The following is a 15000-nucleotide window of genomic DNA, read 5'->3' on the forward strand; positions in this document are numbered from 1 at the left end:
TGTGTGTGTGTTTGTGTGTGAATGCACAAGCATATGAGTGTGTGTGTGTGTGTGTGTGTGTGTGTGTGTGTCTGTGTGTGTGTCCTGAGTCAGTCAGTCAGCAGTTCAGTGGGATGTCTACCTCCGGAACACCGGTCTGGCGCTCAGGTGGTTTTGTGTCTCCTGAGTGGGGAACATGGGCTCCAGCATCCAACTGCACAGTTCAACCAGCCCACACACACGGATGGGGGGAGCAGATGGGTGAATGGCCACACCAGACGAGACAAGAACACATACACACACACACACACACGCACACACACACAGACACACACATACATGTGGATGGTTATGCAACATGGGGTGGTTTCAGTGTAGAGTGACTTCAACATGGGAGTTGACAACTAACACATGTAATTGCATGTGATTTTTGTGACTAAACAATGAAACAAACAACACATCAACCAAAGTGTGTGGAATGAATGAACAGGGTGTGTTGATGTTATACAGACACAAAGACAGTGACTGGACTCTTGGAGGTAACCAGGACAGGAAGAAATTGCTCTATTCTAATTATGTAGCATGGGCAAGCTTAACAAGCAAAGTGAGATTAGTAAGGCACAGTTTAGTGGGACAGATCTTGATTGATGATCTAAAACAAGAAAGCTGGAGTATCTTCATCAGGAAACCTAATTCACTTCTCTAGGTAGAACAGTTAATAAGCGGGTTACAGAAATTTGATAGGATTAGAAGCATTTTCTACTACAGGAAGCTTGAAGACTAATGTAGCAAACTTAACTGAAGCCACCAGGTAACACAAACACACACACACACACACACTGCAGAGTTAGGAATTATGAAGCTGTGGCACAACAGTGAAGAGGGCCATAAGACACACACAACGAAAGCAAGAAGGACCTCACGACTCTGAAGCAAGAGAGAGAGATTTGCAGGGGCATCTAGTTCACAAGCTAGTGAGCGCAAGAGGGGGTCGTATCTACAGGTCACGGAAGGAAAAAGGAAGCAAGGTGGTGGTTTGGATAGCCACCAGTGCCTACAGTGCAGGGGTTGTTAAAGAGGACTGCGTGGGGGGGGGGGTTGGAGCGATACCTGTCATCCTCGGGGGAGGCATGTTGGATTAGTATCCTGGGACTGGAAGGTCTGATGCGGGGAAGAGACTGGGTGGTCCTGGGAGATGGAGGAGGGTTGTTTTTGGGTACACCAACAGTGCCCCCCAGAGGGCAGAGGAGAGAGAGACACAGCAGGGTGAGAGGGACTAAGGGTTAGAGTCCAAGAGTCCAAAGTAAGGGTGGTGGTGGGGGGCTTCGAGGGCATCAAAGAGTAATCGATTCATACATCGCAGGGCTACCCTGAAAAGGCCTTTGGGAGATGTCCACCTCACAACTTATTCTAGTGGACTCTTGTGGATTAATTCAATCCAATCAAGACAGTCCTGTGGTGTAATTCAGTCCAAAATTCATAGAGCTAATTTTATGTAATTCTCTTGGATTCTATGCTGTAAGAACCAATCCTTATACAGTAGACACTAAATCTACTAAATAAACAGTCATATATGATGAATAAAACTATGACAGTTCATATACAGTGTGGCAATGTGTTGATTGTCGATTGTTATTCTATTTTTACATAACATAATGTCTCAATCCTCATAGTTGCAATGCTGATACATCAATGGAAACTGGGAAACACTTAGTGTGATACATTCATTGGTAAAAAAAAAAGAAAATGACAGTGCTACTTAACGACATGAGACACAGGTGACAAGGGGTACTCAGACTCTGGAGGTGCTTTGAGGTGGAGATGGAGAGAGAGAGAGAGAGAGAGAGAGAGAGAGAGAGAGAGAGAGAGAGAGAGAGAGAGAGAGAGAGAGAGAGAGAGGTGAAAGGGGGGTCTGGCAGTGTGGTGAGTACCTTTCTCTCTCGGGCGAATAGGATTTAGACTCTGGCCTCAGACAGTTGGCACTAGCGCTCCTAACCCTGTCAAGAGATGGCTGCAGATCACTAGGTTCACAACATGCCCGTCCAATGGAGGTGGAGAGAAGAGAACGAGCGAGCGAGGGAGGGAGGGAGGGATAGAAGGAAGGAGGGAGGGAGGGAAGGAAGGAAGGAAGGAAGGAAGGAAGGAAAGACAACATAAGAGATGACAAAAAAAGGACAACAAAAAAGAAATTCATCATGTTAGATAACAACTCAAACTTGGACAGGTTTATCTTAACATGGTGGTTAAACCAGAGCAGAGAGATGGCATTCAATGACATGAGGTTATTGACTGGTATGATTCACAACTTGTGTGTGTGTGTGTGTGTGTGTGTGTGTATGTGTGTGTGTGTGTGTGTGTGTGTGTGTGTGGGTGTGTGTGTATGTGTGTGTGTAATCAGTGTGGACTCACGCCATTACACTGGGGTATTGAGAAATGAAAACCCAAATAGTAAAATAGTGTAAACCCTAATAAAGGTTAAATGGTCAATCATTTGCCATAGGTTATATAGGACCTAAACAGTGGGCTATGACTTTGGGCAAAAGTGTCCACTGTTGAATGTAAATGGAAATCATGGGTCAAGTTAGTATGCTAGTCTGCTAGTAAGTAGCATGAGCTATCTGATGAGTATTAGTGCACAATTATAGTGCAAATTTTAGTGCATACTGGTTCATGAAGGGTAGGTGCTATCTGCTGCCTCATTACTGGGGCCCACTGGTTAGTATGCTTCCCTTACCGAATGGTAATCTCGTCTGTAAACCTGAGCACACGGTGAGTAATCGTGCTGCGAGTAGCAGTGACCCCATTCGACCTCAGTCGAGACTTGGTCTTTAAGCATGCAGGGAGAGTTGAGCTGTGCACACACACACACACACACACACACACACACAAACACACACACACACACACACACACACACACACACACACGCACACACACAGGGAGAGAGAAGCACACATGCACTAAAGAGTAATCATGCATGCATAGAATGCAAAAACATAAGACTGCACAGATGAACATGCAAATGCTAATTTTTACAAAATTAATAGAATTAATAGAAAACTAAAACTAAAACTAAGTAAAAATCAATAATTATATTCAAACAAAGTGCATCATTTTCTGTGGATTTTCTCTATAGATAATCACTTTCATTGTAGCTATGCAGCTATCAGCTTTTTTAATTAAACAACAATTAAGTGTCGATGTCTTTAATAGCTTTCAATGCACTGCTGTTGCAGGAAGAGTAACATCCACAGAAATGAGAATGTGGGGAAAGGGACATATTCTGCTCCGCTGGGTCTGAGGGGGTTGCCTTGGGATTGGAAGAGAGGAGAATGTAGACGCTTTATTCTCTGTGTCTGAGCTACAGGCGCAGGCTTACTGGGCAGTTCTCTTGGAGGTCATCCTCTCACATACATACGAGAGTCTGTCATATGCACTAGTAGCTCTTATGTAATGCAAAGCAATAATGTAATGCAATAACCGGCATAAACCATCCAGATATATACGGATATACAATCAACAATCATTGGACAGGAAAGTTATTTTAAGAAGGAGACTAATGGAATGCAGACATACCTATGTCTGAAGCTGGACAAATTGATTAAGTGTGAACAAATAAAATAGGGCTGAATGCTACACAAATTACATAATTTGGTTCAAATTTGTTCGTCATATTTGTCTATACCAAATGTGATGAATAAAAAAAAATCATGATCTCTGGACACTGGGCAAAATATCATAATAACACAAGGAAACATTTACACCGACAGACATACAGTAAGTTTAACCTTCACTGTGAATTATGGGTAAAATGGTGGGGTAAGGGGCACACAGAATTCTGGATTTGGTGGAGGTGGGGAGATGGAGGCGGTGTGAAAGGAAGGATGTATCCTGACAGGCAAAGCAGCATCCTTACCTGTAGAACTCCTTATGGATGCCATTGACTAAGAGAGGCATCTTAGGAGGAAGAGAGCTACTGTACTTAGACGAGCTCCTGCTCACGTGAGTATAGTAGTGTGCGTGCATGCAGGAAGGAGATAAAACAAGTGCAGATGAAAAAAAAGAAAAAGAAAACTCAACTAACAACAGACAATAACTTTACTTGAAGTGGCCCGCTATGATACAAACTCATCAACACACTGTCATTCACATGTCTACTGTATATAAAGACTATTGACACAGCTAAACATAGCACTGCAGAGAATAGACTAGAGTAGGTCCTCTTAGTCTGTCTTGCTCGTTTTAGTAGATACTATATATCTGCCATAGTTGTTATGATAGGTTTATTACACGTGCATGTGCTCTGGATTTAATTATGGACCAGCTTCATGTAAAGTCAATTCAGCGGCGCCATATTAGAGCTATGGCCAAGCGAAAGGTGACGTGGACCTGACAGACCCTGCCACCACCTTGACTTGAATGCTTACGACTGAGTGTGCTCAGGCTATTATATCGAAGATTCAACAAACAGGCTCGGTGACAGGCGAAGCAGCGCAATAACACTTGAGTGAGCTATGGCGCTCATTCTACAGGTGACTAAACTGTTTCCTTTTAGAGACAGCTGGCACGGGCGTCCGGGCAGGGCGCCACCGACGAGTGGAAAGTTCCACTCGTCTGAAGTTATGTCTGTTGGGCGCGACTGGACAGAACGCAGGTCGTAGCTGACCCAGGACCGGACCTGGGCCATATCAGGGCCAGAAATGTTCTAGAGTCGGACGATCAGTCTCGTGTCATGAGCTGGAGTATGTGGAAAGAACATGATGGAGTCCGCGTATCATTAACACACACACACACACACACACACACACACATACAAACAGACACACAGACACACAGACACACAGACACACTCAACCTGATGGAATGTAAGTACTGGAGAGGCGGCGACGCTAAACAGACATGCGCCTGTGTAAACATCTCAAAATGGCAAATGACCAACACTTCATCATTTTACTTCATAGATTTCTATACAGTACATACAAACATATATATATAGATAGATAGATAGATAGATAGATAGATAGATAGATAGATAGATTTATAAAACACACACACACACACACACACACATATACACGTTTTTTTTCTTCTTCTTTTTAATAGAGAGACAGTAAAAACCAGGCAGAAGATGTCAATGGAGGTTTGATTGGTGATTGGCAGAAAAAGCCAAATGCAAACTGAAGCCACTCCTGAAGCGGACATTTTACCTTGCGGTGTGCAGGCACTCGGCACTTCTACCACGCATCGAGCTGTGCATCATGATGACCTCACTGCAATTACCATGGTGATGGATGACGAATGAGGAAGTCAACGATGGAAAACAAACCCAGATCAAATCACAGAAAAACAAAAAACACATGAGCAGGCCTTTTGTTGGAAACACTTCTCCAAGGATTAACTAGAGCTACTATTAACTAGTAATTAATGAACAAGTCCCAGAAATAACACAAAGAAGCACTTAGTCCATGTTTTTCAAACAAACCAAAACACACACACACACACACACACACAACATTGCATCTCAAAGAATTCAGCTTTCTCCACAAGGCTTAGAATCCATAATGTCGCCATCTATAATACCATTCAGGGTAAAAATTCAATTAATGTAAAAATCAATGTCAAGTACATCATGGAGTAACAGCCTTGTAGTCTCTCCCTGGGGCGTGTTAACAGCTTATGGGGAAGTAGAGACAGATGGCGTTCAAGAACCACTATGTGTATGACAGTGCATTTATTAACATGCCTCCAGCACAGCAACAACCCTGTCCTTTCTGTTCGTGAGAGTGCATGAGTACTCTTTGCGCTTAGGAGAAAAGAGAACGAAGACAACGAAATTCGAAAAAATGGAGTCTCTTTCCGCACACACTGTGAGACAACACATTGGGATCAAATGTGTAGAACCAGTTGAGCATGTTGCTTAGAAGGTTACTGTGGGGTTGGACCGGTGAGAGAGATGTGATTTTACCTTTCGTCCACGTATTCCCTCTCTTGGTGACCGCGGGTGTAGTCCTGGTACCGGGTAGGGGATCGGGAGCGACGGTTGTGATGACCTTCATCCAAGCTCCTAGAGAACGAGGACAGAGTGTGTGCACCAGTCAGCATGGGTATATGCGTGTGTATTGTAGTGCGTTAGCATAAGTGTGCACTTGTGTGTGTGTGTGTGTGTGTGTGTGTGTGTGTGTGTGTGTGTGTGTGTGTGTGTGAATGTACTGTAATGTGTGTGTGTGTACAGTATATATACAAGTGTGTGTGTGTGTGTGTGTGTGTGTGAATGTACTGTATGTGTGTGTGTACAGTATATATACAAGTGTGTGTGTGTGTGTGTGTGTGTGTGTGTGTGTGTGTGTGTGTGTGTGTGTGTGTGAATGTACTGTATGTGTGTGTGTACAGTATATATACAAGTGTGTGTGTGTGTGTGTGTGTGTGTGTGTGTGTGTGTGTGTGTGTGTGTGTGCGTGCATGTGTGTGTGTGTGCATGTGTGTGTATCTGTGTATCCCTGTGTATCCCTGCGTCTCACCTCTGTGTTGGGACGTGGGGGGGTCGTGAGCACTCTCTGCTCTGCTCATCTCGATGGGGCGACACTGAGCGCGAGCGGTGGTGGGGGGGGCGCGGGGCATCTCCAGGGACCTCCAGGCTAGTGGACCCTCTGTCCCTCTGTCTTCCTCTCTCCATCTCTCTCTCTCGATCCCGCGAGCGGTTCTCCACAGCTATAAAATATATACAAGTGGACACATAAACTAGAGCATAAACACACATAAACAGGAGAGGACTAAAGAGACGGAAAGAGGAAAGGTGAGGACAGAGAGAGAGAGTGAGCGAGCGAGATAGAGAGAGAGAGAGAGAGAGAGAGAGAGAGGGAAATAAAAAATAAATTTCATTGCTTAATTAAAAGCAACAACAGATGTCCAAACCTATGCCCAGGTTAGTGTCACAATGCTCTTTATTCATACTGAATACTGTCATGCTGTTGGACAAGTGTGAAATACAGTATGTGTATGTGTCCATTTTACACCATTTACCAGACTAATCATGCCAGCTAGACTACAGTACAAATAAGATACCAGCTCTCCTCTTTTTTTCAAAATCTCAAACATATCCCAGACTGATCATGTAAAAAACGGTTCAAAGTCATGGATAAATGATAAATTGTGGTCTGACATAGTTTATAAGGACCATTGTACCAAGCAACAGGGACTATTGGGCAGATTACTGAAATGGTAGTTTCAACTATTTTTTCATGACGAGGAGCTATTGTTGACTGAATATTTTGTCTTATTAAGTCTACAGGCTTCCTGTGTACATTTTATTACTGTAATCAGTTGACGACCTCCTGAATGACACTGGAGATTTAGACTCACTGAGATAATCTGATTTTGAAAAAAATAAATAAAATAAATAAAATCGAGAGCTGAGCATCTTCACCTGTTCATTAATCTACCATGCATCGAGAGAAATACAAAAAGGTTACAGGTAAAAGTAAGAAATAAAACAAACGGGTTTGCGTCCGATAAAAAGAAATAATGAAAGATCACATCAGAAAGAGAACTATGTCCACCACCCCATCTTATCTTCTCCGTCTCTTTCTGCTTGTCTTCCGTCATGCACAACCAGCCGTGTGCATGGAGTTCATCAGGCCCTACACTCACCAGTAGTGCAGAGGGACCGTCAGAAGATGAGACTTTTGGCGTGAATCCTCAGTAGCCATAAACAAAGGGACCACTTGCTTTACATTAGGGACTGTTAGGAACATTAGGGACTACCGTAAATTAGGCCCACTCAACCCAACCATAATTTCCCAACTATTAGCCGCGGCTTATACATATATAATATGTATATATATACATATATAATATACAATATTTCTTCAGCTATGAGGTTGATACACAGGGGCAGTTAATATGGTATTAATATGGTTTTGTTTCTTTTAACTGGCATAAAACACTGTCCTGCGGTTTATACACAATGCGGCTAATACACAGGAAATTACTGTAAACATGTGCGTGAGGATTGTGTTCTTGAACCTCCCATAGAGAGTGTAAAAGTCAGCGCTTGTCTGTGTGAATGTCACGGTATGACGTAGTGGACAAAAATGGCCTCTGTGTTGGTGGTGTGCTCCTCACGAATCTGAAATCAGCACCGAGGATTCACGCCACTGTCTCCACGACAACAAGGGAGACCTTCATGAGTGCTGAGGGCTGGTTGTCGTGTCACCACCTACCCCCCCCACCCCACCCCCTCCGTTGGGATAGATGTCTACAAGTGTGAAGCACAGATGCAGATGCTTCGTCACAGTAACTGTTGCCATGCCCCCCACCCACCTGTGGCCACTACGCCAATAGCATCATCATAATCAGTTTCTGTGATGCGCTGAGATCCTGCGTTGTGATGGATAAACACATACAGACACACAGACACACACACAACAATTAACACACAACATATGGCACACATACAGTATAAAGAGGGTGAGTGGAACAGTTGGAAAATATGAGGACAGCATATGCATTGAAACACATTTAGACAGAGACAAATGAAAAGCCCATATAGACCCACAATAAGATAGCTATACCCATAACCCACCCATATAGGCCCACTATAAGAAGTCATTTGATTCATGAAAAACTGCTAAGGAAACCATATACATGAGAACATTTATTTATCTACATGTCTTAATATCTACATGATATCTTATCTACAATATCTACATTTATTTACATTATGTCAATGATTTTACTAGAATACTGTATATTCTAACAATTACTGAGGCACCAGTGGTACATACTCTCTCAAATCAAAGGAAATGATGCTTTACTGCCAAAGCTATAGGTATGAAGTATTAGGTATTGACTTCAATTAACATTTAGTAGGGTGCAGTACTAATGAAACTCTCTCTTCTTCATCTCTCACTCACTCTTTCTTCATCTCTCTTTCTCCATCTCTCCCTCTCTCTCTCCACACACAGACTCTCTCTCATTCTTTCTCCATCTCTTTCTCTCTCTCTCCCTTTCTCTTCACACACAGACTTACGTTGTAGCCTCTTGGCGGGCGAGTCGGGGTGCAGGTGTCTGCGCGGGAGGTATGGCGAGGGGTTGGGCAGGGGGATGGACGAGACGTCATGCATCTGCAGCTTGTACGAGTGGGGCTTGTCGTCCAGCAGGGCCGTCTCCAGCTCGATCAGGATCTGCAGCAGCACACATGTTAGCACACCCACACACACACACACACCCCTCACATAGAAGCCATCACAGCTATCTATTACCCGTAAACGGCCATTGAGTTCGCATCCATTAGCGGGAAGATACCATGATGGTCCAAATCATTCAGCATTTACACAAACACACACACACACACACACACACACACACACACACACACACACACACACACACACACACACACACACACACACACACACACACACACACACATACTGTACACAAAAAGGCGAACGTATAGGAAATGTAATTCCAAATAGATCTGATTTTGATGTAAATTAGTGCTCATATCCAGTGAGTTGGAAGTATGTATGTATTATATATACTGTGTGTATATATATATATATAGAACAAACCTGGAACATCCTCCTCCACAGTACATAGAGAGTACGCCTATAGACATGTTCAGTCATGTAATCACACCCAAGTGCAACCTTATAGGGGTTGGCACGAGGTCCAGACGGAATGTTACACAAGCCCTACACGTGAGTCGCCATTGGCCTAACCTAGCGCACAGCCTAGTGAGTGTGCCACCCCTGAATCCCGCCTGAGTTCCGTCCATAACTCGTCCTGTGGCGGCGGCGGGTGTTTGTTTGACACAGGCCTGGCTCTGGAGTGCTCTTTATCCACGGGACGGGCTGACCTAAAACAGGGCACTTGTGTTTATAGATTTAAAAATAACAGCGCCGGCGACGGAGAATGCCAGCGTCTGAAAGTAGACAGAGTGGCAGCGAAGATGAGCCATATGTGAGCCCTAGAGAAGGGACAGTTATGTTTTAGTTAGTGATGGAGTTTGGGATGCAGGCTCCTCTGAGGGGCGGTGTGGTTTAAGTTCTGTGTCATCTGTGATGTGCTTAACGCTTATATATTTGCGAGAGTTTTGAGAAGAGATTACACTTCTTCGTAACTGCATTCATATATTGCTTAACAGAGCATAGGGACACACACACACACACATATACAAGCATGCACATACACTCTGACACACAAATATATTGAAGACACACAGACAGACAGACAGACAGACAGACAGACAGAGACACACACACACACATACACACATACACTCTGACACACAAATATATTGAAGACAGACAGACAGACAGACAGAGACACACACACACACACACACACACACACACACACACACACACACACACACACACACACACACACACACACACACACACACACACACACACACACACACACACACACACACACACACACCTCTCCCAGGAAGTCACTCTCCTCCTCCTGAATTCTGGGTTGGTCCCATATGGTGATCTCCAGCATACGTTCTCTGAAGTCACGCCGGTGCACATGAGAGTATAGGAACGTCTGGTTCCACTTGGGTTCCAGACTCTTTTTCACTGTTTTCGTTCTCCTTTTACTCTTATCACTGGAACACACACACACACAATGTTTATTAGAAATAAACATTACACATACAGTACATAGTATATACAGTACATGCAACAATGAATAGAAGAAGCTGTGCTGAACTAAAATAAAGTGTCCAACCATAAATAGTATTTTTTTCATCAGTTATTTAGTCTCACACTTAATCAGTATTGATGTTATTATGAGAATACTGTACATTTGTTTAATAATGATATTATTTTAATAATACAGTACATTATATTTTCATATTCTCATATTACTCTTAAATACTGCATGTAATACAGCAAGAATATAATGCTCTTACATACAGCATACCAGCATATCTCCACTTACTCTCCATAGCCCAGATAGAATTACAGTTTTTCTCGATCGTTTTGATACCTGTGTCAACTCTGAAATCACACTCTCAAAACAGTTAACACCCGTGTCTGAACAAAAGCACTTTGGACAAAATGACACATTTTGCTTGTAAAAGGCTGTTACTCTCTCAAAACACTTAAAACATGCAGCAAAAGCAAATCTGGCCTTCAAACACTACAACTTGTTGCCAATTAAAAAACACTCTTTAATCAATCATTACACACTGGACAACAAAATGCAAAATCTAGTTTTTGCTATGTCTGTTCCATTACTTTCTCATTTTTCTGGTAGGCCTATCAGAAAAAAACTGTGAAAAGACAAAATGTACTGAATAACAAAATAAGTTATTCATTCCTCCCAAGATGTAACTGCCATTGACATGTAAGACATACAGTAAACACCTAGCAAGATACAGTAAATTTCATTGAACTACAACTTGTCATTTTTCATCAAAATAGACCTACAGTAAACACCTTTTGTACTGTTTTCTCCACCAAATAGGCAATACAGTACTTTGTCTAAATGTGCATTAGATCCATACTTGCAAATAGCAACACAGAACAGACATCTCTTATGTATAATGAATGATTGCTGATTGAAGAATTGTGCAAAGGAGTTTCACACAGGTGTATCAGAGATTCAGACTTATGCAAGGAATCTATACCACCTGTGAAAAGATGTTTTCCTTTTGTTTAGCATGGGAAAACCAATAGAGTTTGGGGCTTTTGAATGACACCTGTGTTAACTGTTTTGCAAAAGGGTGTGAGAAATGTGTGAACCCAATGAAAATGTGTGAACACATTCGCAAGAGATGACTTCTGCTGTGCAAAGAAAGTAGTCATGAAGACCAAGTGGGTTCTAGTTTACTTAAGCAGGTAAAAGCAATCGAGAAAAAACTGTAATGCAATGGGTGATTTAAGTGACATTAGACTGCAATGTGCGGGAAATGTTGTGTACCTGCGATCGGGCAGGAAGTACATTTTGACGTAGGGGTTCCTGGGTCGACCATCTAGCCTGGCCGGCAGATCGATGGCCTGGAGAACGTTGACTATCAGCTGGTGTCCAACCTTATCGTACCACATCTTCATCTGCAGAGACGAGAGTTTAAAATCTATCATCACACAGCACACACTCCTCAAATATCAAGCCATTTCACATGCATCCTCATCCAGTCAGGTGCATATCTATTCCAAGAGTTTGGGTCCAAAATGCTACAGTATATCCTCCATTTTAATGCATTTTTATAAATCATTTTTTCATAAATCATTTTTTTTACATTTTGTTTTCCAAGTAATTTCAGTAGAACTGTAATTGGGTATTGTTGTTTGATTTATCTACTTAATCTATACACAATTAAATGACATGACTTTTCAATGGTTTTAAAAATGGAGATATATCGTTTTGGAACCAAACTCATTTGCTGGTGTAAAAGATAGCATCAGTTTTCATATAATTTTTCTAGTGTATGGCAAGCACGGATTCCGCTGCCATCATCTTGCTGCATCTTGTGGGACAGCCGTGGCCTACTGGTTAGCGCTTTGGACTTGTAACCGGAGGGTTGCCAGTTCAAACCCTGACCAGTAGGAACGGCTGAAGTGCCCTTGAGCAAGGCACCTAATCCCCGAGCGCCAATGTAGCAGGCAGCTCACTGCGTCGGGATTAGTGTGTGCTTCACCTCACTGTGTGTTCACTGTGTGCCGAGTGTGTTTCACTAATTCACGGATTGGGATAAATGCAGAGACCAAATTTCCCTCAGAGTACTGTATATATACTTATACTATACTGCTTGCTTCTCTGACACCTATTTGAACTTCATTCTGCTGGTACATGTATGCATGTTGGCATCTAGGCTGTGTATGCTGGCACACGCTGCTAAGAAAAGACATATGAGACACCTTTTTAAGCTGACTTTGATTTTATTGACCGCAGAGCTCAAAGAACTAAACCTAAGATTACAATAATTTTATCCATGATGTATGACTGTCTTGGCACATGGGGAGGCTGTTGCATTTAGTAGGAGGAATAATACTATGATAAAAATTCTGCACAATGGGCGGCAGTGGAGGTAGCTCAGGAGGTAGAGGAGTCGTCCAGTAACCGGAGGGATTCCTCGTTTGAGCCTGACTCCTCCTGACCCTGTTGAAGTGTTTTTGAGCAAAACACTAAACACCAAAGTGCTCCCAATGAGCAGGTTGGTGCCTTACCTCCTTCATCAGTGTATGAGTGTGTGTATGAATGGGTGAATGCGCATAAAATTGTAAAGCGCTTTGAGTGCTCGGAGGAGTGAAAAAGTGTTATATAAATGCGATGCATTTACCATTCACCATTCACCATTTACAATTACATTATGACACAGGCTGAAGTCTTACAAAGTAGATCTAATCCAAATCATATGTGTACTGAGGGTTTGCTGCATTAATATTAACAAAAGCCATCTGAGGCACCTTTTTAGATATGATCGAATGAGCCTTTAACCAAATGACCACAGACATCAGATGACACTAGGGTAGTCTTGGGAGTCTTACAAATTGGATCTAACCCATATCACATGTGTACAGAGGGGTACGTATATCAGGGACTTGAGTGTATTCTGTGACGTGGGTGACTTACTGAGAGCTGTCTGGGCAGGGTCTGGTACCTACTGTATATCAGGTCACGTGAGCGTATTCTGTGACGTGGGTGACTTACTGAGAGCTGTCCGGGCAGGGTCTGGGGGGCGTCCCGCAGGCCTCCGGGGCTGGACGGGGAGAGGATAGAGATGACGGGCCGCTCCATCTTCTGGGACTCGAAGGAGCTCGAACCTGCTGGAGCGTGTGGAAGAGCAACAGGAGGTGCGGTCAGTATCTGAGCAGACAATCAGTCAACAGAGAGAGAGAGAGTCATACAGATGACCTGAACCTCCGCTACACAAATCAGTAACTGAGACTTAATAAGGTCCAATTGGAAATCCAAAATCAAACAAAGATCATTATATTAAATGTATAATGTTATTTCACATGGTTGTTATAAATACAACATTATTGTTGTGTAACATTAAATATTATTTGGTGCAAAACATCTTGTGAATATGTCAGGTCAGGCTTTGTTAGTTCTTGGTTGCTCCTGTGACTGAATGAGAATGGTGCTGTCAACACCGACACTACGGGAGCAATATTGTAAGTTCCTTCACATAAGTGTCTGCTGGATAATATACAGCATTCATGATGACATAGGATATATCATTACCTCATAGAAAATACAAATATGTAAAATATTTCTTTCGGAGATTGCCTGCAGCATTCCACAGCATGCTAAAATATGGACCAATTACCGGTATGTAGTTAGTGTATATGTTGTGAAGTCACAGAAGCTAAGAAATTATTATGTCAATTGTCTATGACATACAGGTATGCATATACGACCGTAAATTAAGCAAGTGTGAACAACAGTAGATGTATTTTTGAGCATATTTCAATGATAAACAGAGTTATTGTTGTGGGATATGTCTTTCTGAGAGTTGTGTTTGTTGTGTGTTGTTGTGAAAGAGACCCTGGGGATCAGGACAGAGCCCCAGAGATGATGCTTACTAGATTCTAATGGAGGATGGGATGTTTCTGGGATTCTTGGTATGTCACTGAAAAAGAGAGGACAGGCAGTGAGCAGCACTGTGGATTTCTTAGTGAAGTCTTTTACATAAAACACACACACACACACACATATTCTCTTTCTCTCTCTCACTCACTCTCTCTCACACACACACACATTCTCTCTCTCACACACACACACACACACACACACACATTCTCTCTCTCTCTCTCTCTCTCTCTCTCTTTCACTCACTCTCTCTCTCTCACACACATTCTCTCTCTCTCTCTCACACACACACACACACACACACACACACACACACACACACACACACACACACACACACACACACACACACATGCCTAGCCCTCACCCCACTTACAGGTAAACAAGCTATATCATACATTGGATATATAGTAATATAGTAGGTTTGAAGACAGGAAAAGTGGCGAATGGGATTTACATCGTCTGTTG

General features: G+C 42.7%; 1 protein-coding gene across 27 annotated transcripts in view; it reads right to left on the reverse strand.

Moving 5' to 3' along the window:
• Nucleotides 1-15000, reverse strand: part of LOC125311925 (regulating synaptic membrane exocytosis protein 1-like) — a 35761-nt gene that overhangs the window by 17186 nt on the left and 3575 nt on the right. For 5 of the 27 annotated variants that reach the window (XM_048270295.1, XM_048270294.1, XM_048270303.1 and 2 more), the window contains 14 exons: nt 14526-14572; nt 13648-13781; nt 11917-12047; nt 10426-10597; nt 9008-9161; nt 8299-8355; nt 6498-6687; nt 5945-6043; nt 5187-5249; nt 3896-3973; nt 2714-2830; nt 1911-2000; nt 1090-1167; nt 122-193 (listed from right to left, as the gene is read on the reverse strand). In XM_048270295.1, the coding sequence (XP_048126252.1) occupies nt 122-193; nt 1090-1167; nt 1911-2000; nt 2714-2830; nt 3896-3973; nt 5187-5249; nt 5945-6043; nt 6498-6687; nt 8299-8355; nt 9008-9161; nt 10426-10597; nt 11917-12047; nt 13648-13781; nt 14526-14572 (1482 nt within the window). The remainder of the gene's footprint in view (nt 1-121; nt 194-1089; nt 1168-1910; nt 2001-2713; nt 2831-3895; nt 3974-5186; nt 5250-5944; nt 6044-6497; nt 6688-8298; nt 8356-9007; nt 9162-10425; nt 10598-11916; nt 12048-13647; nt 13782-14525; nt 14573-15000) is intronic. The other 22 variants (XM_048270313.1, XM_048270312.1, XM_048270308.1 and 19 more) reach the window with 13 other exon arrangements.

This window comes from Alosa alosa, chromosome 18, assembly GCF_017589495.1.
Source record: "Alosa alosa isolate M-15738 ecotype Scorff River chromosome 18, AALO_Geno_1.1, whole genome shotgun sequence".
Lineage (NCBI taxonomy): Eukaryota > Metazoa > Chordata > Actinopteri > Clupeiformes > Clupeidae > Alosa > Alosa alosa.